The sequence below is a fragment of the Salvelinus namaycush genome, chromosome 12 (genome assembly GCF_016432855.1).
Source record: "Salvelinus namaycush isolate Seneca chromosome 12, SaNama_1.0, whole genome shotgun sequence".
In the NCBI taxonomy this organism is placed as follows: domain Eukaryota; kingdom Metazoa; phylum Chordata; class Actinopteri; order Salmoniformes; family Salmonidae; genus Salvelinus; species Salvelinus namaycush.
In genome coordinates, this window is record NC_052318.1 from 2,160,507 (window position 1) to 2,187,766 (window position 27,260).

The 27,260-nt window shown below is 41.8% G+C and overlaps 1 protein-coding gene across 5 annotated transcripts in view; it reads right to left on the reverse strand.

Annotated features, from left to right (window-relative positions):
* The window catches only part of larp1 (La ribonucleoprotein 1, translational regulator), a 51,829-nt gene extending 30,037 nt beyond the window's left edge, over positions 1-21,792 (reverse strand). For 3 of the 5 annotated variants that reach the window (XM_039005024.1, XM_039005023.1, XM_039005022.1), the window contains exons 1-4: positions 21,132-21,792; positions 3,772-3,842; positions 3,291-3,356; positions 777-857 (exon numbers count right to left, since the gene is read on the reverse strand). In XM_039005024.1, coding sequence (XP_038860952.1) covers positions 777-857; positions 3,291-3,356; positions 3,772-3,842; positions 21,132-21,528 — 615 coding nt within the window. In that variant the 5' untranslated portion in view covers positions 21,529-21,792. The remainder of the gene's footprint in view (positions 1-776; positions 858-3,290; positions 3,357-3,771; positions 3,843-21,131) is intronic. The other 2 variants (XM_039005025.1, XM_039005026.1) reach the window with 2 other exon arrangements.
* Between the last annotated feature and the right edge of the window lie 5,468 nt (positions 21,793-27,260).

A 27,260-nucleotide genomic window follows, 5' to 3' on the forward strand; every position in this document is an offset into this window, starting at 1 on the left:
TCTTCATGTCGCAAAAAATGAAAGTAATCCACACAACAACAAAAAGAACAGTCACTTGGTGAGCAAAGACCCCCCTAACAAAGCACTGGAATAGAGATGTCCATTCAAATGTGTTAGATAACTCACTTGCTATACAAACCTTTGTAAAATCACATTCAAATAGAAATACTGTACACTTTTCTGTTTTTGAACAGGAACCAGAAGAGCTGTTAACATTACCAAGTATGAATGAGCAACTAACGGAAAACCAATAGCCTAAAATGGGAAGTTAACGTCCACCGAGCACTGAATACCTAATATAATGCTAATTTCCTGTGGCCACTGCAAACCTGATACCCAATTTCTGATGAAATACTGATTCCTTGTGTGTGATTGGAAGTTAAATCAATACCACTCATCAAGCTTTCCAATGGCTATGTTCACCCCACCAGCAAGCCGTTCCACCATCATACTCCTTCTGGGCATCCACAAACTGCTGGTTGCACAGACCCACATTACGTCTACGGTTGGACTAAACCATTTTCATGCTGGGTCTCCATAGTTCTGTTCAACCCAGGAGTTGGCTTTAAAAAAAAAAAAATCAGGGTGCGTGCAACCGTCTCCAATTATTATTATTATAAATTCCCCAGCAAGCTTTTTGATTGGTTAACGTCACAACCACTATACTCCTACGGAGTATCCTTTGTTTCAGGTCATTCAGGTTCTACGGAAGCCAAGGAGGCGGTGGAGGATCCTAGACCAGGCGGCTTTCAGGTCCATGTGAAGGGTGAACTTACTGGGGATCTCCGTGGGGAGCTCACCTCTCTGACCTGCCTGACAGGCATGGGGCATGACACAATCCCAGTCACAACTTCAATCTGAGCACAGGGGGGACAGAAGGGAAGGTATTTTTAGGATAAGGGCGCAAATCACAATTACAGTATTGCGTCCTGGATGAAAATAAATATATATTTTTAAATGCCATTTCAACAACACACACAGAGACAATGATAAGATGATGATGATGATGTATATGCCTGTGTTTCAATGCCATGTAACTGGAGTGTGTTTTGAAAATTGTATGTAATTCATCATTGTTATGAGACTGCTTATGAGATGTCCTCTAAAACTAAAGAATGCTGATTCATTCTATAGAAATTTGCTGACAGAATTCTACAGAAAATTCTATGGGCAGAATTCTACAGAAAATATTCTCATTTTACAGGTGATTCTAATATTCATGATTCTAAAAGACTTTACAAAACGTCACAGAATGGAGAATAAAGGTTTGGCGTCTGGGGAGGGATGTGATAGTTGAGGTGTGGCATCCTACAGTCGGGCCCTCCACCCAACACAAACCTAACCACTGAGTACAACACAACCTTTTAATCGTGTTAACCTCAATTCCAACCAAATCTAGAAAACCACCTAAAATAACTGAACAATTCTCAGAGGAAATTATGGGCAGTGAAGTTGTCTTAGCAAAAGATACAATGGCCCTTGGGGACATGGTAATGACAATACTAAAGCTTTAGTTTCATTGCAGTACTGAACCAAAACCTTCACAGCCTTTCTGGGAAAAACAACCAACCTATTTTAAAAGCTTTAAAAAAGTACAAAAATATCAAATTCTGATACCTAATTTTTTCCCAAGTAACTGACTGATTAAGCAGCGTTTGGAAAGGTTTGGTTGCCGACAACCCCCCAGAATAGCAGCAGATGTCCTGGGGTTATTGTGGGGATCCCTAAAAGGACATCCCATCTATAGGGACCCGTCCAGGCCTGGTTATTCCTGGCCCTGCTCTGACCTACATCTCCTCAGGCCTACGCTAGCCTGGCAGAACGTACGCAGAGCAGCCGCTCCTCACTCCCCCCACCTGTCTAAAAAAGGGGTTTAATACTTGGGGTCACTCTGCCAGTGAGAAACTATCTCCCCGATCCCAGTTGTCAGAAATAGCCTGCAGGGATATGCTACTGTAAGAGGTCACAAATGAGTTGCATCCTCCGTCCGTGGTACCCAGCACCTGGGGGGAAATGAAGGTTGGAACGTATGGATGACTCAGGTGACTGCACCGCTATAGCTCAGAGCCCCTCTACCAGTCTCAGATGTGTATTTAAGCCTGCAGTGCTGAGTCTTGGAGTTCATGTTTGCCCTCAAGTCGATCTCTCGGGGTAGGGGCGGGGGGGTCCTATACCTCTCGGGAAGGGGAAAGAGGGGTATTTTTCTGGGAAGGGGAAAGAGGGGTATTTTTCTAACTGCAGGGCCATAGTCAAGTGTGCTCTCAAAATAGACAAATTTCCACACTATGTAGAGAATAGGGTGCCATTTAAGAGAACCCAATCATGCTATGCGCAGCCTCACGTAGTCCCACTGTGTTGCTAACTAGCAACCTAAGAGCCAGTCGGGTCCACTTGTCTGAAAGCGTTCTACAATTACACCCCCCCTCCCCCCACCACAAAACACCCACAGCGGCATCATAATCAGGGGGGAATAGAGAGCCAACTTTATTTACGTCTCGTCCTCCCCTCCTAGTGACTATTCTCCTCTCCTGTGTCGTTCCACAAACTCTGCGTCTCCGCCTAGCCTGCACACCGTTGTTTCCCCACCAATGAGAAGCTAGAACAAGTCTCCTGCTCTAAGAGGTATTATTCATTGATAAGTCAAGGTGACTGGTTAAGACTGGTTGAGGCTGTCGTGTCTGTAGAGGTCCTGTAACCTTCTTAATAAACAAGAGCTGCGTGTTCTCTAGTCTCCAAAAACCCGACCCTAGGCAACAGCAGTAACTAGGGCTCTAGTTTCAATGACGGACTCTTTCGTCAACTTGGATAAGAAATATATATATATATTCTGGGGTGGGTTCTCTTCAGACAGACAACTCTCTCAAACAAATAACGGAGGCAGACATGCCAGAACGTTGCGATTCAAAACCGAGGATATTTCAGGAAAAATCTTGGTTTAAGTGAAGGTAGTTGATGCCAACTACCCACCTGTGAAATGCACTCTTAAAAAAAAATAAAAAATACAAACACCTCGATCTCCCTCCATCTTGCTAGCTACTATTTAATTCAAGCGGATTAAGGTGGTGAAGTAGTTTCTCTATGCCAAGCGTACCTTCTGTTACGTACAGACTTTTTAAAATAGGAATTTTAATTATTTTTTTATTGTGGGAGGAAAACCTGATATCTAGAGAGGCTATGTGTTCACTACTACTGGAAACAGCACTGTGCCCTACGCAACTGGCCACTGGTGTGTGTGTGTGTGTCTGTGTGTGCGTGTCTGTTAGCAGATCTATCTCCGGGCTCTGACTTACCTGCGTCTCTTTAGTTGCGATCTCCCCTGGTGTTGGCCAGTTCATAGCATCGCCAAAATCTCCAACCTAAAAAATATATTTTTTTAAAGCATCCAAGGAATGTAACACTGTTTAGATTGTTTGTCCCGAATGGGACCCTAACCCCTATATAGTGCACTACTTTTGACCAAGCCCCATATGGACAGAGAGAAAAAGACAAGAGGGGGCCCATTTAAAAGGAGTGCACCATATAGGGGATAGGGTGCCATTCCGGAAGCCAACATGACTTTATGCTGATCATGTTAAAGCTCCACTACAATCAATCAACAAGGTGTGGCCCAGAAAAGGTCATCATTTACAACAAAGGGAAGAGAGAAAAAATCCAAGCTGTGTGAATGAAGCTCTTTAAATGGTTTCTATCATTTGCATACCAGAAAGCATGGCCTGTTTCTAGATACACACACACAGGCAATGGATTGGCCAGCAGTAGGTGGATTGTTACCTTTCCTCCTCTCCGAGGCCGGGGATTTGGGGCCTTCACCACCTTGGCCGGGCCTGTCGTGGGCGGCAGCTCTGTAGAAACAACAAAAGATGGTGGACATCACAACACAAGTCTGCCTTGTACAGCCATCAATAAAAACAGGCTAAAAACATATATATTTTTTAAGAGTTCTACATAACCTCTTGGAAGCGTCCCAAATAGCACCTCGTTCACTATGTAGTACACTACTTTGGATCAAAACCTTACGGGCTCTGGACAGCAGTAACACAATGTATAGGGAACAGGGTGCCATTTGGGAAGCAGACCTGGGTCGTCTTTAGGATTTAACGAGTCTCCTAAAAAAAAAAAACGAATAACTACACACAGTCACGGAGCCATGTATTCATATTTTTTAATCCCCTTCAATTCCACTAGCAGAACAAACTAGGAATACGTTGTGTGTCAGTGAGGAGGATATCCGATGGCGCATGGCGTTAGCAGAAGGAACACCTCCCGGGTCAAAGCGAGTCACAGGCTCACAAATGGCTCCCTATTCTCTATCTAGTGGACCACATTCTTCATTTTTTTTTTTTTTTTTTATGCTAATTCTGTGCACAAAATGCAACACTTAACTAAAATGTACAGTACCAGTGAACACCTACTCATTTAAGGGTTTTTCTTTTAAAAATGTTCTACATTGTAGAATAATAGTGAAGACAAAACTATGAAATAACACAAGGAATCGTGTAATAACAACAACAAAGTGTTAAACCACATCAAAAAATATTTTATATTTGAGATTCTTCAAAGTACCTTTTGCCTCGATGACAACTTTGCACACTCTTAGTGGCCATTATTGAGCCTGTCTGATATCTCACTTAGGGGGTTATAACAGCCCATCATTGAGCCTGTCTGATGTCTCATTTAGGGGGTTATAACAGCCCATCATTGAGCCTGTCTGATGTCTCATTTAGGGGGTTATAACAGCCCATCATTGAGCCTGTCTGATATCTCACTTAGGGGGTTATAACAGCCCATCATTGAGCCTGTCTGATGTCTCATTTAGGGGGTTATAACAGCCCATCATTGAGCCTGTCTGATGTCTCATTTAGGTGGTTATAACAGCCCATTATTGAGCCTGTCTGATATCTCATTTAGGTGGTTATAACAGCCCATTATTGAGCCTGTCTGATATCTCACTTAGGGGGTTATAACATCACATTATGAAGCTGCTAAACCTTCAGTCCTCCAATGGTTTCCATAGGTCAAAGGTTAAAAGTAGTGTACTATATAGGGAATAAGGTCAAATCAAATTTTATTTGTCACGTGCCAAATACAACATGTGTCGTAGACCTTAGTGAAATGCTTACTGACAAGCCCTTAACACTTATTTTTCTTAAAACAGCATCGTTGGTTAAGTTAAAAGAAAAGAGAAGTAAAAAATGTAAACAAATAGTTAAAGAGCAGCAGTAAAATAACAGTAGCGAGGCTATACAGAGGGGGGTACCGGTACAGAGTCAATGTGCGGGGTGCAGCGTTTATGTGCGAGTGGGCATTACGAAAGCATTCACAGTCAACTCTTGATATAGGCATAAGTAACAGCATGGGACTGTTTGAAATTATGTGCTCTGGTGATACTGCAGAAACTGAACCACTAAAAGACTGCACTGTGTTTAAGTTGAATTAGGACTGACCGTGAAAGTACTGCACCTGACCGGAGTTCACATTCATCTGATTATGTAGACCATACTGTACTCTTCCCCAAAGCCTGTCCATTGTGAACCTGATGGCTGCGAAAGTAGTCGCACATCTGACTACCATAAGGAAGCTAAGAAGGAAGCATTGAGCTGGTGAGGTCGTGTAGCGCTCTGCTCAGTTGCTGAGCTGTTGACAACCCGTGCAAATCTGTATAAATCTCCTTACTGGCAATCATGGCCTCGGACAAAGCCAGACACACAGTGAGAAGTTAAAAAAAATAACTCTGCCAAAGCCACTTACAAAGAAAATGTGTGAACAGAAGTGTGTGTGTGTGTGGAGTGGGATTTCTGTGTTGGGCCTGCCCTCCACTAAGAGTTATGAATTTCAAACTATAGCAGGACATGACCTATTCGTGCTCACTTCTTTAAATCAGCTTGTATGTTTGCATGCATAGTACATTGGGAAAGTATTCAGACCCCTTTACCTTTTCCACAAAAACAGAAATACCTTACTTACAAAAGTATTCAGACCCTTTGCTTTGAGACTAGAAATTAAGCTCAGGTGCATCCTGTTTCCATTGATCATCCCTTGAGATGTTTCTACAACTTGATTGGAGACCACCTGTGGTAAATTCAATTGATTGGACAGGATTTGGAAAGGTACACACACAGACACAAAATTCTACTGCATTGAAGGTCCCCAAGAACACATTGGCCTCCATCATTCATTTGGAACCACAAAGACACTTCCTAGAGCCAAAGCCACTTGATCAGCTATGAAAAGCCAACTGACATTTACTCCTGAGGTGCTGACCTGTTGCACCCTCTACAACCACTGTGATAATTATTTGGCTGGTCATCTATGAATGTTTGAACATCTTGGCCATGTTCTGTTATAATCTCCACCCGGCACAGCCAGAAGAGGACTTGCCACCCCTCAGACTGGTTCCTCTAAGTTTCTTCTTAGGTTCCTGCCTTTCTAGGGAGTTTTTCCTAGCCACCGTGATTCTACATCTGCATTGCTTGCCGTTTGGGGTTTTAGGCTGGGGTTTTTTTAATTTCAAAAGAATATATGTTTTTGCTTTGTCATTATGAGCTATTGTGTAAATTGTTACATTAACTTCTTTATGATAGGGGGCAGCATTTTCACATAGTGAACTGCCTCCTACTCTGTCCCAGATGCTAATATATGCATATTATTATTACTATTGGATATAAAACACTCTGAAGTTTCTAAAACTGTTTGAATGATGTCTGTGAGTATAACAGAACTCATATGGCAGGCAAAAACCTGAGAAAAAATCCAAACAGGAAGTGAGAATTCTGAGACTGGTCAATGTTCAACTCATCGCCTATTCAATTCCCTGTAAGATATGGATCTGTTTGCACTTCCGACGCCTTCCACTAGATATCAACAGTCTGTAGAACGTGAAATGAAGCCTCTAGTGTGATGTGGGGCCGGATGGGAGGTGTTTCAGTCATTGGTCTGGCAGAATGCCAGTTCCTGGTCACGCGTGTTCCAAACGATATCGTCTTGCTTTCCATAACTTCTAGAGACACAAAGGAATTCTCCAGTTGGAACGTTATTGGATAGTTATGATAACAACATCCTGAAGATTGATTCTCTACTTAGTTTGACCAGTTTATTCGACCTGTTATATAACTTTTTGAAGTTTTCGTCCGAGTTCGCCTGCATCTGCGCGAGCGTTTGGACATGTGCACTAAACATGCTAGCAAAAGTAGCTACTTTTGGGATTCCTGGGAGTGCATTCTGATGAAGATGATCAAAGGTAAGGGAATATTTATGATGTAATTTCATATTTTTGTTGACTCCAACATGGCGGAGAAATTTTGTTATTTTTGAGCGCCGTCTCAGATTATTGCATGGTGTGCTTTTTACGGAAAGTTTTTTTTAAATCTGACACAGCAGTTGCATTAAGAACAAGTGTATCTTTAATTCTATGTAAAACATGTATCTTTCAAAGTTTATGATGAGTATTTCTGTTATTTGACGTGGCTCTGCAATTTCTCTGGATATTTGAGGCATTTCTGAACATGGCGCCAATGTAAACCGAGATTTGTGGATATAAATATGCACATTATCGAACAAAACATAAATGTATTGTGTAACATGATGTCCTATGAGTGTCATCTGATGAAGATCATCAAAGGTTAGTGATTCATTTTATCTCTATTTCTGCTTTTTGTGACTACTATCTTTTAAATGGCTGTGTTTTTCTGTGGCTATGTGCTGAGCTAACAATCGTTTGGGGTGCTTTCGCCGTTAAATCCTTTTTGAAATCAGACGTGTTGGCTGGATTCACAACATGTGTAGCTTTAATTTGGTGTCTTTCATGTGTGATTTCATGAAAGATTGATTTTTATAGTAATATATTTGAATTTGGCGCGCTACATTTTTTCTGGATTTTGGCCATCCCACATATCCCAGAGAAGTTAAGGCTGTAACGTAACAAAATGTGGAAAAAGTCAAGGGGGTCTGAATGTACTGAGTACAGTACCAGTCAAAAGTTTGAACACCTACTCATTCAAGGGTTTTCTATATTTTCACTATTTTCTACATTGTAGAATAATAGTGAAGACATCAAGACTATGAAATAACATATGGAATCATGTAGTAACCCAAAAAGTGTGAAACAAATCAAAATATATTTTATATTTGAGATTCTTCAAAGTAGCCACCCTTTACCTTGATGAGAGCTTTGCACACTCTTGGCATTCTCTCAACCAGTTTCATGAGGTAGTCACCTGGAATGCATTTCAATTAACAGGTGTGCCTTGTTAAAAGTTAATTTGTGTAATCTCTTTCCTTCTTAATGCGTTTGAGCCAAATCAGTTGTGTTGTGACATGGTAGGGGTGGTATACAGAAGATAGCCTTATTTGGTAAAAGACCAAGTCCATATTATGGCAAGAACAGCTCAAATAAGCAAAGAGAAATTACAGTCCATCATTACTTTAAGACATGAATAATAATAACAAAAAGAGACTTGCTTGGACCAAGAAACATGACCAATGGACATTAGACTGGTGGAAACCTGTCCTTCGTTCTGATGAGTCCAAATTTGAGATTTTTGGTTCCAACCGCCATGTCTTTGTATGACGCGGAGTAGGTGAACAGATGATCGCCGCATGTGTAGTTCCCACCGTGAAGCATGGAGGTGGTGGTGTGATGGTGCTTAGCTGGTGACACTGTCTGTGATTTATTTAGAATTCCAAGGCACACTTAACCAGCACGGCTACCAAAGCCTTCTGCAGCGATACGCCATCCCATCTAGTTTGCGCTTAGTGGGACTGTCATTTGTTTTTCAACAGGACAATGACCCAACACACCTCCAGGCTGTGTAAGGGCTATTTGACCAAGAAGGAGAGTGATGGAGCGCTGGATCAGATGACCTGGCCTACACAATCACCCGACCTCAACCCAATTGAGATGGTTTGGGATGAGTTGGACAGCAGAGTGAAGGAAAAGCAGCCAACAAGTGCTCAGCATATGTGGGAACTCCTTCAAGACTGTTGGAAAAGCATTCCAGGTGAAGCTAGTTGAGAGAATGCCAATAGCATGCAAAGCTCCGATCAAGGCAAAGGGTGGCTATTTGAAGAATCTAAAATATATTTTGATTTGTTTAACACTTTTTTGGTTACTACATGATTCCATATGCATAATTTCATAGTTTTGATAAAAATATAATTGTAATCAAGGACGGGGGGAAAAACAGCACGAGATTAACTTTTCTTGTGTGTTTCAATGTACAGATTTAAAATTAGACTCATACAGCATTACAATCCTTTCATGTGGATTAACAAATCCACCGATCAGCAACTAAAGATCGGCATGGTGACCGACCGACAGCTACAATGAGTAGGAGGAGGAGTACACCCCCCTATCCTGTGTTCTTAATTACAACGTCAACTTAGGAACTGTATACCACTCAAATCGCTTTATATGTTCATCGGTAAGATGAACTGGTTAAGAGTCATTGCAGCACTAACACTAGCTACACTTACTGCGTAGATTACAGCTAATTTCCTAATCTTTGTAAGGGAATTTCCCTGTTTAACTTTGCAAATGTTGTCTATCAGTAAGAGTCTTCTTAATAGCAGTTCTGGTGAAAAGTGCTGATGGCTGTTAAGTTCATGTTAAGTATCCCTATATTTCTGTTATTACGGGGCTATCACTCAGTCAAGAGTGCGCATGCGCAGGAAGTCTTGTCGTTGATGGACCTAGCCTTGAGTGTAATGGCGACCTTTGAGGGTGTTCATACGGTATAGTAAACTTTGTTAAACTGGAACCTTGTCGTTGTGTCATTTCGAGTTAACATTGGTAGCAGAGGATGGCTAATAACTACAATGTGCCACCTCGCTTCGACGAAATGCTGTCTGTCAGTAAGAGTCTTGTTATTAATAGCAGTTGTGGTGAAAAGTGCTGATGGCCGCAGTACTCTCAAACAGGTGGTAGTGCTCACGGCATCCCGCGTTACGAGCTGGGACAGGGTCATATTTACCTAGGTAACGAACGGAAGAAAATGGACTGAAACAGGGAGGTACTACCTGTGCACTAATGAATGAGGATTCAGGTGAACAGAGCCAAGACCAGTAGGGAAACAAACTGCATCGTTTCTATTCTGAGGCAGTAGTATTCTATGCCCATCTTCTGCCAAAACCCTTCCCAAGCATGCATGTCATTTCTTTTTTTACATCTTTTTACCCCAATTCCGTGATATCTAATTGGTAGTTACAGTCTTGTCCCATCTCTGCAAGTCCCATACGGACTCGGGAGAGGCGAAGGTCAAGAGCCATGCGTCCTCCAAAAACACAACTCTGCCAAGCCACACTGCTTCTTGACACACTGCTCGCTTAACCCGGAAGCCGGCCGCACCAATGTGTCGTAGGAAACACCGTACAACTGACGACCGTATCAGCGTGCACTGAGCCTGGCCTGCCACAGGGAGTCGCTAGAGAGCGATGGGTACAAGGACATCCCAGCCAAGAACCTCCCCTAAACCGGGGCCAAATTGTGCGCCGCCTCATGGGTCTTCCGGTCACGACAACACAGACCCGGGATCAAACCCGGGTCTGTAGTGACGCCTCAAACCCATCTGTAGATTTCATCATATTCATCTCGACTCTAATAAGATTGCGACAGATTTTCACCTCTGAATAAAAGAATGTGTGGTTACCGAACATGAAAAAAGGAGAAGCCGAGCCAACTGGGACATATCCAGAGCGACGAGGCGTGAGGGCAGGGTGAACTGAACTCATAGGACTAAAAGGGGGAGCACAGAACTGGTAATTTAAGTTTTACTATGACCCTCTCCAATAACCTCCTGACCTTTTTGATAAGGGGGTGGTGGGGGGTGGGGGAATTACCCGAGAGTTCCACAGTCGAAGGTAATGGCTGTCAAAGAACTTGAACGCTTCTGACCTGATATATTGGGCAAACAGTTGTGCGCACGGCGGGAGGGGTGTTATAGGCCTATGTTGATTGCCATGTGCTTACAACATGGTTTCCTCAACTATTTATTAGATAAAAAGGTATTGACGTGCCAAAAGCTGATGACACCAATCGTTTTCTATCGCAAGAACTTATGCCGGACAGCCCAACTAGAATTTGCTTTTATTACACCACCTAAGCGACTGATTTTCAGGCAACAGCCTTACCCTCGGCAACAAGCCAGTCTCATTTTTTTTTTTTATAAAGGTGCATGTACTCTGGTCAAAAAAAAAAAAAAAGATTAAACATTAACTTTCAAAAGATAAATGTCCCCAGTTCTCAAAATCCTAAATGTTATCAGCGAAGCTGATAGTGAACTCAGAGGGTTTTCAGTAAGACCTTTCAAACAAAAAATGTATTTTTAAAAAAAAAAATTAAAATAATGCTGAAACAAAGATAAGGTCTTAACATAGTGCGTTTCATACTTAAGCAGTAGCACTCAAACTCTTTGTCACACTGATTAAAGAACTGTGCCAAAAGGGTCTCGGTCTTTGAAAAAGATAATAAAGCCATTGGAACAAAAGCAACAAACAGCCTAAGGTTAAGACGCAGGAGAGTAAAATGATCCAGGGACCGCAGTAATACAGTTTCACCAAACAGTCCAGAGGGATTGAGAAAAGAAAAAAGCTTGACTTGTTACATGCCCTCTCTTCAAAACAGTTCTCTGAACACGGACCAAACTCAGGGATGGTGTATTCAGTGGTGAACTATGTATCCCATGTGGGTATTAGGCACGCCGTCAACACTGTGCTCCAAGCAAATCAGATGATATTTAAAAAAAGGACAGCTGTGAGAAGACGGGCTACGTCTCGAATGGCCTATACCAAGGGGGTAGCCTGGCAGTTAAGAGCGTTGGGCCAGTAACCCGAAAGGTCGCTGGTTCAAAGCCCCAAGCCAACTCGGTGAAAAATCTGTTGATTCGCCCTTCAGCTAGGCACTTAACTCCAATTTCTCATGTAAGTCGCACTGGCTAATCAGTGGTTCAGGGTCAGCAACAGGCACACAAAATTATTTTTTTTGGGGGGGGGGGGGCCATAGAGAGGGTAGACAAGGAAAGAGAGAGGGTAGAGGAGGGAGAGAGGGGGAGTAGGGAAGGAGAGAGAGGGTAGAGAAGGAAAGAGAGGGTAGAGGGAGAGAGGGAGGGTAGGGAAGGAGAGAGAGAGAGGGTAGGGAAGGAGAGAGAGGGTAGAGAAGGGGTAGAGGTGGTATGTAGTTGATGATCCCTGCTGTAGCCTGTACTGCAGAACACCAGCGATAAGGCAGAACCAACCGTGCATTATCAGAAATAACATGTAATTACCTGGAATATGATACATAGAGCCTCTGTTCATATTTTAATACAATTTCAGTTTAGCTGATGGGAAGTTTTACACTGTAAAACAAAGTTGAAATGATGTCTCCAGATCGATATCAGGTGTTTGTCTTTTTTTCCAAAAGTAAAGAAGTTGAAACAATTACACTTTTAGTAAAATAAATAAATGTATGTATGTATGTATGTATGTATGTATGTATGTATGTATGTATGTATGTATGTATGTATGTATGTATGTATGTATGTATGTATATATATATATATGACCGTGTGGTGTGTGTGTGTGTAGTTAGGACTTCAAAGGAAGTACAGCAGTGTGCTCAACCTGCTCAACCCCGTGAGAGCATTGATAAGTGTTCTGTTACACCACTCCAGTGTGTGTGTGTTCAGCCTAGCAGCAAGCCGCTCTGGTCCAACCTCCACCTGTGAGGGATCATCAACCACGTGGGGCTGCAGCCCTGTGACAGCTCCTGGGAAATGCAGCACTATGCCCAGTCGCCCTCTCTCTCAATCACCGCCGTCTGTCTCCCTCAGTCCATTTCTCCCTCCCTGCAGTCAAGATCAGAGCAAGTCTCTGCAGTCGTGCACACACAGCCAGAGGCAATGATTAGCATTAGCCAGCTGTCATGGACGCTTCCCCCCCAAACCAGCGTCCCTCTATCCACCTTGCGTCACTCCCTCATACTCATAGCCCCCTCCATCCCCTCCAAACCTCTTCAGGTGGAGACCAAAGCCTCATTCTCAGTGCAGTCCCTGAAAATCAGCAACAACAAACAAACAAAAACACGATATGGGGGCTATTAATAAGCACGGTGCCACGTAAGCACCAAGGTCTTAAACACTGTACACGGGGGGGGGGGGGGCAATATCCATCCAACCCTGTTAGTGAGCAGAGAGCCACCAGAAGGAGACGGAATGGAACAGGGCCACTGCTAGCCAATCATGTTGCTACTCTAGGACACGTAGTACGTTTGTACTGTGCTCAGCTGTGTTGCAAGCCACGGTAAGAAGCACAGCTAACCAGCTAACATTTGGAATTGGATTAAACATCCCAGTTGCCACAAACAATATAATCAAAGCAAGCAACCTACAAATGGGACGTCTGTCTGAGAGCTTAATTAGAGCATGTGAGAAGTGCTTATTAAATCCTCACGCGGCAGACATGAAAAGATACCAAATAAATCTGGTTTATTCTTTTTAAAAAGCACTAGTTATTTCGGACAGAAGCCCGATCTAGAACTGGGCCGGATTAGATCCACGGAGCACAGTAGCAGAGCTGCTTCTGCAGCACAGGATGACTGAGGCCAGCGAGAACCAAATATGGAGGAAAAGACAGGATGCATGCCACCAACAGCAGCCACACCGCCCCTCCCCCCCCCTCCCCCCTCTTGAAGACTCTTGCTAGTTCACATGATCAGAAGGGTGACATCACCACCCGCTGAGTAACAGGCTCAGACACTACAGTGCTGGTTGAGCTGCAGAGAGGAGGTCACCATCTCTGCCTGTGGCCACCCACCCCACACCCCTAGAACAGTGAGTTTTCACTGGGATGTGTCCATATCGCTGTGCCCAGACAGATGCAGCTCTTTAAAGATAAAAATAAATAAGGCCATAGCTGAGACACAAACCTGGGTAGACAGCGTTGATCTATGGAAACAGCCGAGAGAAATGAAGGGAGGACTTCACTACCTATAGTTTTTTGCCTATTATCATGGTAGACTGGTACCTCAGTGAACCCAAAAGGGTCTGTCTCAAACAAAAACTCAAAGCTGAATATATAGTTCATACTGTCTGGTCAAGTCTACTCCACCACAAACTAGGGCTGGGTGAAAATGTCAACAACAAAAAATGTCACAATATTTTTCACATTTTTTTGACGGTACTTTATGGTTTTTGAATAATAAAAGTTCTACATTTGCTTTACGAGTACTGCATGACCCTAGAGTGGCAATACAAATTCTAAGGGATTTCATATGGGTCTTTCTCCATTCTGATTTAACAGTATAAAAACAAATTTCAACCACAATTTTCATACATTTCTGAATTTCCATACTGCCACGGAGGGCTGCACGATATGGGCAACAACAAAAAAATCTAGGCCTTATTTTTTAACTAAATATTGCAAATGCAATTTAGGTCAAAACACATGGGTGGACTGCTGGAATCATGAAAATATAACTAATCTATTTCTATAATTAGAATACAAGTGGGCACTATTTGTCTATTCATCTACTTTTTGGAGAGAAAAAAATTTGTGGTATCGTTTACTTTTTTTATATAGAATGAGTGGGTAATTTAAATACAGTGTTTGACATTACAATGAATGTAAAAAGCCAGTGAGGAGTTATTGTGCCACAGTAGGAACCATTAGTGTTGGTTAGTGTTTCCCAGGGGGACCCAACATTAAAATGTTTTACTTTACTTCATGTAGCTAGCTAATTCTTCACCTATTCTTCTCTTGATTTAGAAGAAACTGCTGCACAAACCTGTTGATTTAGACCTACACCAGCACTAATATCAGGCTGTACAAGTCAGCTACGTTTGCTCAGACTCAGTACATTTATTAGCCAACTAACTAGTGATTAACGTCTAACATTATTTATTTTCGCCACAACTTGATAAGAAAAGACAAAACACTTGCAGCCTAGCATCACTCACTACGGCGAGAGAGAACTGTATTTACACCAACTAGTAAGCAGACTAATGGCGTCCGCATGTTTCCCAGCCCTCCACCAAAAAATAGGAAGAGTTTGTGCATATATTCTGACGTTTTTAATTTGTTTTGGGTAAAGGTTTTTCGGTTGTTCGGGCACAAAAAAAATTTCTGGAGGCAAGCCGAAGTTTCCCGTAGCCGACGTCCACGCTCCTTCGTTGGGGACCGTTTGGTCGATAGGCTGCTAGCCGAACAAGACTGGTCAACAGTAGGGATTCTTCAGTAAGGTCTTGGTCATGCAACAAGAGACTAGTCGTTTTCATTTAGAATTATACAGCTTAGTTAGATGTATAAACACACGACTAAGATCCCCTCGGCAAAAACAGTCAAATTAATGTCATTTAAGTTATTCGATTAATTGTGACTATTTTGAAGAAGTGTATAGTGGCTACGGAGTATCAAAATGGACAGATACTATTTCAGCTTTTTTCTCGTTTTTCCAAGCAAATGTCTTAAGGGAGTACTTGGGCTCACCCCAATTATTCGACTGGTCGATTGTTTGGTTGATAGGCTGCTGGTCGAACAAGATTTTTAGTCGAGCAGTAGTAAATATATATGTATATAAAGTAGAAAGGCCTCTTTAGTGTCTTATATTTTCATTACTGTCTGTAAGCTTTAAGTCTCTTAACGACCGTTCCACAGGTGCATGTTCATTAATTGTTCATCGAACAAGCATGGGAAACAGTGTTTAAAACCCTTTACAATGAAGATATGTGAAGTTATTTGGATTTTTACGAATTATCTTTGAAAGACAGGATCCTGAAAAAGGGATGTATCTTTTTTTTTGCTGAGATAAATATATATTTTTAAATGCACACGAGACACCTGTCTTATTCGCGCCCATCTCAGTGAACTAATCCATTGCGAAGGCCAAGACTAAGCCATTGCTGAGGCCACAGGGATGGCACAGTCCAAGAATGGGAGGACGGCTGCACAATGCACTTCTCTCTCCAGAATGAGCTCTCTCCCGTCAATTTGTGCACATTCATTGTTTCATAACTTCATTGCGTGAATTGTTTTTGATTGTTAGTATCTATCAATTCCCCATTACATATATCACCAGTAGTACATATTTACCATTAATTCATATAATTTCCTAATCTACAATGTTTGTTTGGTTACGGTAATGTCTGTTAATGTATTAAAATATATTATTCCAGTCTTTTACCAGTTCTCATTGTCAGAGTGGACACGTTGTTTGCAGAGCGCACAACTTACGCTACACTTGGGAGAAACAAGTTTTGGTTAATTTCATTCTATTTACGAGTTGAGTCATTGTCTTTTGTTTGAGCCGCTCATGTCAATGATTACACATAGAAGTAGGCCTATAGGCTACCAGGCCTGCGCACGAATGTAGGCATAGAAATGTAAATACTGATAGTATTTCAAAAATCTTTCCAGCTCTCCCCCTTTTGATAACCACTCAACGTGAAAGGGAAAAATGTCATACTCTGATCCAGTGGAAAGTCATACAATAGGCCTACCTGCACAATGGTGCGGTAAACTCTGAGGGCCCAGAATATTTTATACATTGTTTTAAGGAGCTTCAGGCTGGACCCAAGTTATTAGTTGATACAATGTGTCAAGTTCATTGCAGAAGGGCCATGCTTGGCCAACATGATTTATAGGACATTTATTTTATTTATTTTTTTAAATCAGGAAATGTTCTACCTGCAGGCTGCAATGTTTTTAATTTGTTGCCTTTATAGGCTATTTTTACATAGTTGGCAATGGCAATAAAAGTTACTTTTTAAGTTTGTATCATTTTCATTTAGATAGAATTTTGATTAAACCACATGACAATTATTTTGAGATACGAAGATATAAATGAAACTGTTCCACAACAATGTGCATATGAAAAATCATAACTGGCACGCAGATCGGTAGAAATTGTAAGATAAACTGGCATTCCACATGAAAAAGTTTGCTAATTCACGTGGACCATTACCGGCAACTTCCGGAGAGTAACGACAGAATCTGTGAAAGCCAGTAGAGGTGGACGGACGGGACAGGTTAAGGTAATTTTTCGTCTGGTTATCTTGATTTCTGGTTCCCTCGAGTCGTTTGTATCTTATTTCAGCAAACAGTGAGCTAAATGCCTGTATAGTCGATTTCACTAAAACACATAAGGTGTCTATATGGAAAATACATATTTTTAAAATTTAGACTAATCGACTGGTCGAAAGAACAGGCGACTTCTGGTCGACTTACGATTTTTTTTTTTGTTGCCTGGGACGGCACTAGCGAGCACACTTGTTCGGTTAGCCGCTAGCCGAACGGAAGGTAAAACCTACAGGTTAGCCTGAAGCATGCTGACGCCTTAACTCTCATTCATTTAACTAGGCAATCAGCCATCTACACTTCCAGGTTGTGGCCCCAGCAGGGTCCTGACACCTTTGAAACTACAAAGGCTCAGGACAATTCACTAGTAGCCTTCTGTTTCAGGGCAACAACAAAGAGTCTCCACTCGTGGGTGAGAACGCAGACACTAGAGTGGAGACAGACAGGTGACAACGCAGACACTAAAGTGGAGACAGGTGAGAACGCAGACACTGAACGCAGACACTGTCCCATAGGGCGGTGCATTATTGGCCCCGGGTTTGGCCGGGGTAGGCCGTCATTGTAAAGAAGAATGTGTTCTTAACTGAATTGCCTAGTTAAATAAAAATCTTTGTAAAAATAAAGGTTAAATAAATAAAATGTGTTTTAGATTTAAAATGGGCTTCAAATCAAATCTAAGCCTATGCTTACTAAGAAAACCGTCTGAGGGCCCTTCTACAAAGACTTTAAAAATCAGAGGATCCTCTAGTACAGGGCCCTCTTCCAGAAGAGCTAGCGTCCTGTAGGTTCACGCCAACCGTAATCTAGTGCACCCTGATTCTAATAGTTGTTAAACCCTGATTCAGTTGTTAAACTGAATCAGGTTAGTTACAACTGGGGTTGAAGCTAAAAATTGTTTTATTTAAACACCTAGTACGAGGGTAGCTCTTCAGGAACATGGTTGGAGAGCCCTGTACTAGTACGAATGCAATTAAAACAGAGGGCCTCAATTTTCACTTGTTTGAAGGTTCCAGAGCACTAAAGGAATACTAACGTTTCAGACTAAACCTGACAGTCATTCCTGAGTCGCCAAAACAAGTCAGATCAGGACACCAGACTCATTCCTGGACAGCTACCCTCCTGTAGGTTTTCACTCCAACCACAGCTGTAACTAACCTGGTTCTGTTTATCAACCATATAATTATTAGAATCAGGTGCGCTGGCGGTAAAAACCTACAGGACAGTAAATGGCACTGCATGGTCAATCCGACACCTGCATTGGCCGTGCTGCCCCTTCCGGTGACACAGCCTCCGCATAAGTCAGGGCATTCAAAGATCTTGTCAAAGAAGTGAGTTTATACATGCTCTCGCCCCCCCACCTACCATCAACCAATCACGTCAATGCGGAGCTATACAGAGCCCTCCGCATTGTTACAAAATTTGGGAGGCGCACAGCGATGCGGAGATCAATTTGAGCCACACCTTCCACACGGATCCGCTGACCACCTTTCCGGATCAAGCACAAACAGGCTTTAAGCTCTATAGGAACAGGGTTGGAGAGTCCTGATCTAGCGTTCGTCTGCCAATCATTCAGTACGCTGTGTTTTAGGGACCACCCACTGTAAACGTCTGACTGCCGACATTTTACACGCAATGTAAAAAAATAAAAATAATAATCGGTGTACTCAATCTCTATTGGTGTCTGAGCCCTTACAGTGCATACATACTAGACTCAAGTTAAACATCCCAGATGAGATTTGACAAAATTAAATATGGTCAGTTTAAAATCTTCAAAACATGCTTCAGTCCCTCCCTTCCTTCCTGTACTTATCCAACTTGGTGAGAATATGGCAACAAGTAAGCATCTGTAAGGGGTAATAGCACACAAACAGATGTATGCAGGTGTATAACCTCAAAATATGAACCAGACATAACAATAAGACTTAAAAAGGATATTAAACTTTCAAATCAAAGTGTCAGATGTTTTCAGACCTCTACTCCAAGACAAAATGAAACCACAACATTGGTTGAATAAATCTAGCTATATGTCCTAATTATTTTTTTATTGTCCCTTAAAGCTGTTTATTGGGGGATAGTCCATGCTTCAAAGAAGCATGATAATATCAGAGACATTAGTAGGGATCTGTGAAGATGTAGACATATGGCATTTTGCACAACGTGTACTATTTAGGCAAACATGACAATATTTGTACATGTCAACTACCTTAAATCTTACACTGAATGACAGCTTTAGTGATTAAGAAAACTGTGTTGAATCAATTCACATTACATTTCACAGTAATGCATAACATTTCGCCATGTTTCAAAACAACATGTGGCAGACTTGATGATGCTAGCAACACTAGCTAGTAGCTAGCTGGCTGGCTCACTGTGCGTGGGGGAGGGGGAGAGCGTTTGAGTAGTGAGGCCTAGTTGCATTGTTTACGCCCGTTTTGTCCTTCCCGCAAAAGCCAAGCAAACAAAGCCCCCTAAATAATATGACAACGACCACACTCTGCTGAGATATGCTGTTAGACTGTACCAACAATTAGTTACCGCCGTTATAATCGACGATATAGAAAAATCACATGGCTGAGGGACCACGTTGTCTTGACATAACTACTGAGGAATTCTGGGAAACACACATTTTGCACCGGTCTCCTCACAATCTCGGTGTCAAACGCATGTGGTGACACGGCCAACTAACTAGCTATTAAAACGACGTCCTTTCTACATATTATTCTTTATCAGGCGGATCCGACTATTCGTCTCTGGCGACAGGTCCACAAGCAACCAAATTGGGTTGTCCACGTTTATATCTAGCTAAGTGGCTAGCATAGCAAAGGGCTAGCTGGTGTAGTGGCTAGCTCCAAGCTAGCATGTGATCATGAGATGGATGTAGCCATGATGAATCATTACAATTTAAGAGCCAGCTATCTGCCCGTAATGACAGTCTAATCTTAACACACGACTTGGCGTGTTCTACGACAGACACCAATTAAATTGATAGACATTCGTAATACACACAGCCAGCTACATTTTAAATACAACTATTGTTCCTATGCATTTAGTGGACGGGAACACGTGGAGAGGACACGTGACGTTCCATTAAATGTAGCTATTTGTTTAACGTCTTATGTGTTAGATAAAACCGCGCAAATTGTTTCAGGGGGCTGCATTATATATTTTATCAATGTGTCAAACGATCTGCCATACGTGTAGTGTTTATAAATAACGTGATTTGGATTCCGGTAGCTGTCTGCTTTACCAAGCTAGCTCGAACATGAGGATTAGCTACCTTGGCCTAGTCGCTATTGTTAGCCATCAGCACTCTTTCAGCGTGTTAGGCTAATATTTATCAAGTGAAAACAGGAGCTTCAAATATCGAATTGGTAGTATGTCACTGTAAACAGTGCTTCACAAACCTGGACAAAAATAGTGCCTAGTAAAATGACTATGCTATACCTGGCGTTTAATAGTAAAAGTTAAAACCCAAAGCGCGTGTCACCCGTGACTATGGTAGTCATTCGCATTGCTGCTTCAGGTCAGACTTCGTCTATACAGCCATGCTAACTAGTTAAATTAGTTAGCAAGTCACTTCATCGGCAACTAGCACAAAGAGACAGAATTGTGCAAAGAAAAAATGACGCCCAGGCGTCTAGTAAGTGTAACGATGGTGTTAAAATATCACGACACATGAAACCTCACTAGGTTCAACTTGAACCCGACTGAGGCCTGACGCTAGCAACAAAAAAAAACACACAAAAAACTTAGCTAGCTAACGTTTGTTATTGCATTTGCACAAATGTACAAAGTAGGTGTTCTTCTGAAAGAGATGAGTACCATGTTTGGAACGTCAACTCCAATTAGATCTTAGAAGGAGCTTACAATCTACTATTCCAGAAATAGTTTGGGGCCTTGCTCTATATATAGCTAGTTAGAGCAGTCTACTAGATGCGAGCAAGCTTGCAATGCAGCATTATCCTGCGAGGAACTCCCCACTATCATATCTGACAGCAGATCATTCTTGGCATTTATGTGGCTCAGGTGAATGCACCATAAACGCAGTAGTCACCACAAAAAAATGTTGTTATGGGAGGAATACAAACCATGATGTGCTTGTCCATTCACGTTGACCACGGTCACCGCATTCATTTTCTTAGTCCATGGGTTCACCTTGGGCGGGGGTGCTTCAGCAAACTCCTTTTTGCTACATTTCACACAGTCTTCCGTTTGTCCAGTCGTGTGCTTCTCTTGATCGAGGATGTCTTTCTCTTGATTGTTACTCTCTTCTTTAGCCTGTTTGGAGTTTTGCTCCTTCATTGCGACCCCCCCCAGTTCCGAGTTGTCTGCTTTCATATTGCTGCCGTCGTCGGCAACACCCGTCTGCTTGGCCCCCTTTTCCAGACAGTCCTCTCCGTGTTGTATCATCTTGCTAGCATGCCCATGCTCCTCTTCTTTGATAAGAGGATTGTTGGGTAGGAGAGTCTCCACCTGAGTGGCCATTTCCCCTTTTCCTCACGATATCCCCAAATTCGCCTTCAACTCAAGAATGAAAATGTCCAGTATTCCTCGAGTAAACTCGTTTCTATCGTTACTCCACTCCACCCCTAGACCAAATAGCCTTCAGTCTAAGACGCAGAGTGGTTTGTGTTGAATTAAAACATATAAAAAGCGTCCGAAAGACTTTAAAATTACAAGATAATCTCCACCACTAGCAGCAATATGGATGATCACCACCACGCGATAAAGGGTGCGCGCACGTACGATGGAGGGGAGTAACCACGCAAAGATGTGCGCGCAATAGGTTGTTATCAATAACGCCATATTTCGTTACGTTTAAAAAGCAATCCATTCCCAGCTGGGTGGCAAACCTACAGCCTACTCCAATGGATTACATTGCAAAACATCGCTGGAGTATACCTCTATCTCTCAATATTGGCCACAATTTAATTCGATTTGAGTGATATAAAAATACATGTGTACTCTACGTGACAAGTATTGTTTTTAGGTAAATGTTTTAGCCATATTCAGTACCAGTCAAACGTTTGGACACACCTCGTAATTTCAGGGTGTTTTTTTATTTTGTACTATTTTCTACATTGTAGAAATCATGTAGTAACCAAAAAAAGTGTTAAACAAGTCAAAATATATTTGAGATTTTCAAACTCTTGGCATTTCCTCAACCAGCTTCATGAGGTAGTCACCTGGAATGCATTTCAATTAACAGGTGTGCCTTGTTAAAAGTTAATTTGTGGAATTTATTTATTCCACAGCCAATCAGTTGTGTTGTGACAAGGTAGGTGTGGTATACAGAAGATAGCCCTATGTGGTAAAAGACCAAGTTCATATTATGGCAAGAACAGCTAAAATAAAATGACAGTCCATCATTACTTTAAGACATGAAGGTCAGTCAATACGGAAAATGTCAAGAACTTTGAAAGTTTCTTCAAGTGCAGTCGCAAAAACCATCAAGCACTATGATGGAATTGGCTCTCATGAGGACCACCACAGGAAAGGAAGACCCAGAGTTACCTCTGCTGCAGAGGATAAGTTCATTAGAGTTAACTGCACCTCAGAAATTGAAGCCCAAATAAATGCTTCACAGAGTTCAAGTAACAGACACATCTCAACATCAACTGTTCAACTGGAGACTGTGTGAATCAAGCCTTCATGGTCCAAATGCTACAACAACAGCAAAACTACTAAAGGACATCAATAAGAAGAAGAGACTTGCTTGGGCCAAGAAACACGAGCAATGGACATTAGACCGGTGGAAATCTGTCCTTTGGTCTGATGAGTCCAAATATTCGATTTTTGGTTCCAACCGCTGTGTCTTTGTGAGACGAAGAGTAGGTGAACGGATGATCTCCGAATGTGTGGTTCCCACTGTGAAGCATGGAGGAGGAGGTGTGATGGTGTGGGGTGCTTTGCTGGTGACACTGTTGTTGATTTATTTAGAATTCAAGGCACACTTAACCAGCATGGCTACGCAGCGATACGCCATCCCATCTAGTTTGCGCTTAGTGGGACTGTCATTTGTTTTTCCACATGACAATGACCCAAAACACACCTCCAGGCTGTGTAAGGGCTATTTGACCAAGAAGGAGAGTGATGGAGTGCTGCATCAGATGACCTGGCCTCCACAATCACCCGACCTCAACCCAATTGAGATGGTTTGGGATGAGTTGGACCGCAGAGTGAAGGAAAAGCAACCAACAAGTGCTCAGCATATGTGGGAACTCCTTCAAGACTGTTGGAAAAGCATTCCAGTTGAAGCTGGTTGAGAGAATGCCAAGAATGTGCAAAGCAGTCATCTAGGCAAAGGGTGTCTACTTTGAAGAATCTCAAATATAAAATATATTTTGATTTGTTTAACACTTCTTGGTTACTACATGATTCCATATGTGTTATTTCATGGTTTTGTTGTCTTCACTATTATTTTACAATGTAGAAAATAGTCAAAATAAAGAAATTAGTAGGTGTGTCCAAACTTTTGACTGGTACTGTATATATATATATTTTTTTAAATCCATTGTGGTTTCTGCCTGTCAAGCAGCAGAAGGGCTCATTTTCCCATCTAGCAAGCTAGCTAGAAGTAATGTTTACAAGTTAGCTAGGAACTTTGTAAATCTGCCTAAACATTGTGGTAAATTAGCTATGTACTTTTTTCTCCAACCAATGTACCTACGCATCATCAACGCCTGGGCAGAGGAACGAGCCCATTGTCATATCTGTCTCGTTGTGCAGCAGCAGTGGTGATTAAACGGTCTTAAAACAATGTTGATAAGGGGATAATGTTAGCTAGCTTAGTTTCAAGTTTTAATGTCACATGCACAAGTACAGTGAAGAAAGGTATTTCACTGTATTTGTGCATGTGACATTAAAACTTGAAACTTAGATAGTTAACATTATCCCCATATCAACATTTTCTTGAGACCGTTTAATCACCATTGCTCCTGCCGAAGACAGACATGACAACGGGCTTGTTCCTATGCCCAGGCGTTGCTGATGCATGCCAGATCTTACAGCTTCTGATAGGTGTTTTCAAGACATCCTCCAACATTTTTTTTTTTTAAGCTGTTACTGTTCAAAAGCGATATCCCAAGTATAAATACAGTAAAGCACACACACTAAAGGGTAAACAAATTCGTTTTGAGAAAGAAATGTGTTGTTTAGACACCTGCAAAACTTCCATGAGTAGGGCATTCAAGGAGTTGGTCTGATGGGAATTCGTGATGTCATCGGTCTCCTCCCTTGCTTGAGGAACAATGGAGGAGCATTAGAGAAGAGAAGAGCAAAGGCACACACCTCCACTTGTGCCATGTCATAAGGATACCTGGACCACCTATTGAGATGTGCCTTTTGTTAAGTTAACCAGGTGATAAATTAGCTGAAAAGGAGAGTGAAGTAGGACCGGTGGAAGAGGTGTTCCGGTGCCGGTCAGAACTAAAAATGTTCCGACTCGCTAACTGGTTGAATGTGGGGTGTGTATAGCTACAACCAGTTAGAAAGTCGAATGCCGCGTTCACATGTTAGTCAGAACTAGGAAACTCTGACATTTCCGACTTGCTGATTTGTTGAACGCGCCACGTGTATAACGACAACCAGTTAGTGAGTGACATTTCAGAGATTCCTAGATCCGACTAGCACGTGAATGCAGCAGAACATTTCAGAGTTTCCTAGCACTTGAACGAGGCTTAAGTATCAGCTAACCACATCATGGTCGCACTCCTCTGCCCAGGCGTTGCTGACGCCTGCTAGATCTTAAAACGCCTAGATAGGTGTTTGTGCGTATCAGCTAACCACATCATATGGTATAGCAATCTGTCAGTCGATGACACAGTCAATGTCAATGACATTTACAATGTGCCACGAATAGGCTAGTTTTCTGCTACCTAGATGATATTAGCAACATACACTTATTTGACCAGATCCTCTACTTCTTCAGCCAGTGGTCTAATATTTAATCCCTTACAATTTCTGCCAACTATAACGAGGTGAAATCTATTTCAATTCATGGTGTCAGAATTCAGAAGTACCTTGTTAACATGTTCTGTTGCAGATTCAAAGCCAGATTAGCCGGAGGACCTGAGCCCTAGGACCATGCCTCAGAATTACCTAGCCTAACGACTCCTGGCTGTTCCTGTCCCCATTCCACCCAGTCATGCTGCCAATCCAGTTCTGCTGTTCTGCCTGCGGCCATGGAACCCTGACCTGTTTCACCGGACGTGCTACTTTGTCCTGGACCTGCTGTTTCAACTCTCTCTCTCGCTCTCTCTCTCTCTCTGACAAATACAATTTGATTTGATTTGATTCTCGACAATGCAACAACTAATAAAATATAATAATACGAACATAAAGTAAATGGCTCAGTAGAATATAATAATTCTTTGTGGCTGTGCCAGCTTGTGATCACTCTGCACAGATGCCTCCAGAACAAGATTCAATACGAAAAACGCTAACCTGCGTAAATTTGTATAGTGCACAATGTCTTGTATGATGTATTATTTTATTATTCATGATGTAAACTATTGTTTTGTTGTGATGTGTTGTGTTATTTTTGCTCCTATTTGGACCCCAGGAAGATTAGTGGCTGCCTTGGCAACAGATAATAGGGATCCTAATAAAATACTAAATACTCTTGACCCTGCTGGTCATCTATGAATGTATAAACATCTTGAAGAAAGATCAGTACAAAAAAAGTATGAATGTATGTACTTGTAAGTCGCTCTGGATAAGAGCGTCTGCTAAATGACTTAAATGTAAATGTAAATCTGGCCGTGTACTCTTAATCTCCACCCGGCACAGCCAGAACAGGAATGTCACCCCCTCAGTGCCTGGTTCCTCTGTAGGTTTCTTCCTAGTTTACTGCCTATCTAGGGAGTTTTTCCTAGCCACTGTGCTTCTACATCTGCATTGCTTGCTCTTTGGTGTTTTAGGCTGGGTATCTGTATAGCTCTTTGTGACAACTGCTGATGTAAAAATGGCTTTATAAAATCCATTTGATTTATTGAATTTGAGAAACTCATTGTAGAATGTATCCGTAATCATGAGTGAACAAGTAGAATAGATCTAGTCGCCAATCAATCATGGCAAATAGTAAACAATACATCATATATATATATACACTACCGTTAAAATGTGTAGATCTATATTCATCTTTATTTTAACAGGGAAAACATATTGAGACCGAGGTCTCTTTTACAAATGTGGCCTTTATATACAAACATAAATATACACATTATACCCAAACCATATACAGATTGAAATACAAAAACACAGTCATGGAAATCACAAAGAAATCATCACAAATCACCCATTCAAATAGTCTGGGTAGCCATTTGATTAGCTGTTTAGGAGTCAGGGCCTTAGCCTGTGTTCCTGGCCTTGACCCAAATCTAATCTCTTTTATGAATGACTTCTGATAACTCCGGAGTGTACCAGGCGTTCGATCTACCTTTAACGCTTAATTTTTTCGAATGGGAGCATAAATTATCCACAATAGTATTGAAGACATCTGCAAAAAGGCTGAAAGCTACACCAGGTTCAGATGCCTTTTATACATAAACATCTGACTTTAAGTAAAGCTAAAATTATTTATTCATCAATGCCACACACCTGGGACTTCAAAGTGCGCCATATGAACTACACTGAACAAAAATATAAATGCAACATGCAACAATTTCAAAGATTTTACTGAGTTACAGTTCATTTAAAAGGAAATCAGTCAATTGAAATAAATTCATTAGGCCCTAATCTATGGATTTCACATGACTGGGAATACAGATATGCATCTGTCGGTCACAGATACCTTAAATAAAAGGTAGGGGCGTGGATTGGAAAACCAGTCAGTATCTGGTGTGACCACTATTTGCCTCATGCAGCATGACACATCTCCTTCGCATAGCATTCAACAGGCTTTTGATTGTGGCCTGTGGAATGTTGTCCCATTCCTCTTCAATGGCTGTGTAAAGTTGCTGGATATTGGCAGGAACCGGAATGTGTCGATCCAGAGCATTATGTCTGGTGACTGAGTATGCAGGTCATGGAAGAACAGGGACATTTTCAGCTTCCAGGAATTGTGTACAGATACTTGAGACAAGGGACCGTGCATTATCATGCTGAAACATGAGGTGATGGCGTCGTATGAATGACACAACAACGGGGCCTCAGGATCTCGTCACAGTATCTCTGTGCATTCAAATAACCATCGATAAAATGCAATTGTGTTCGTT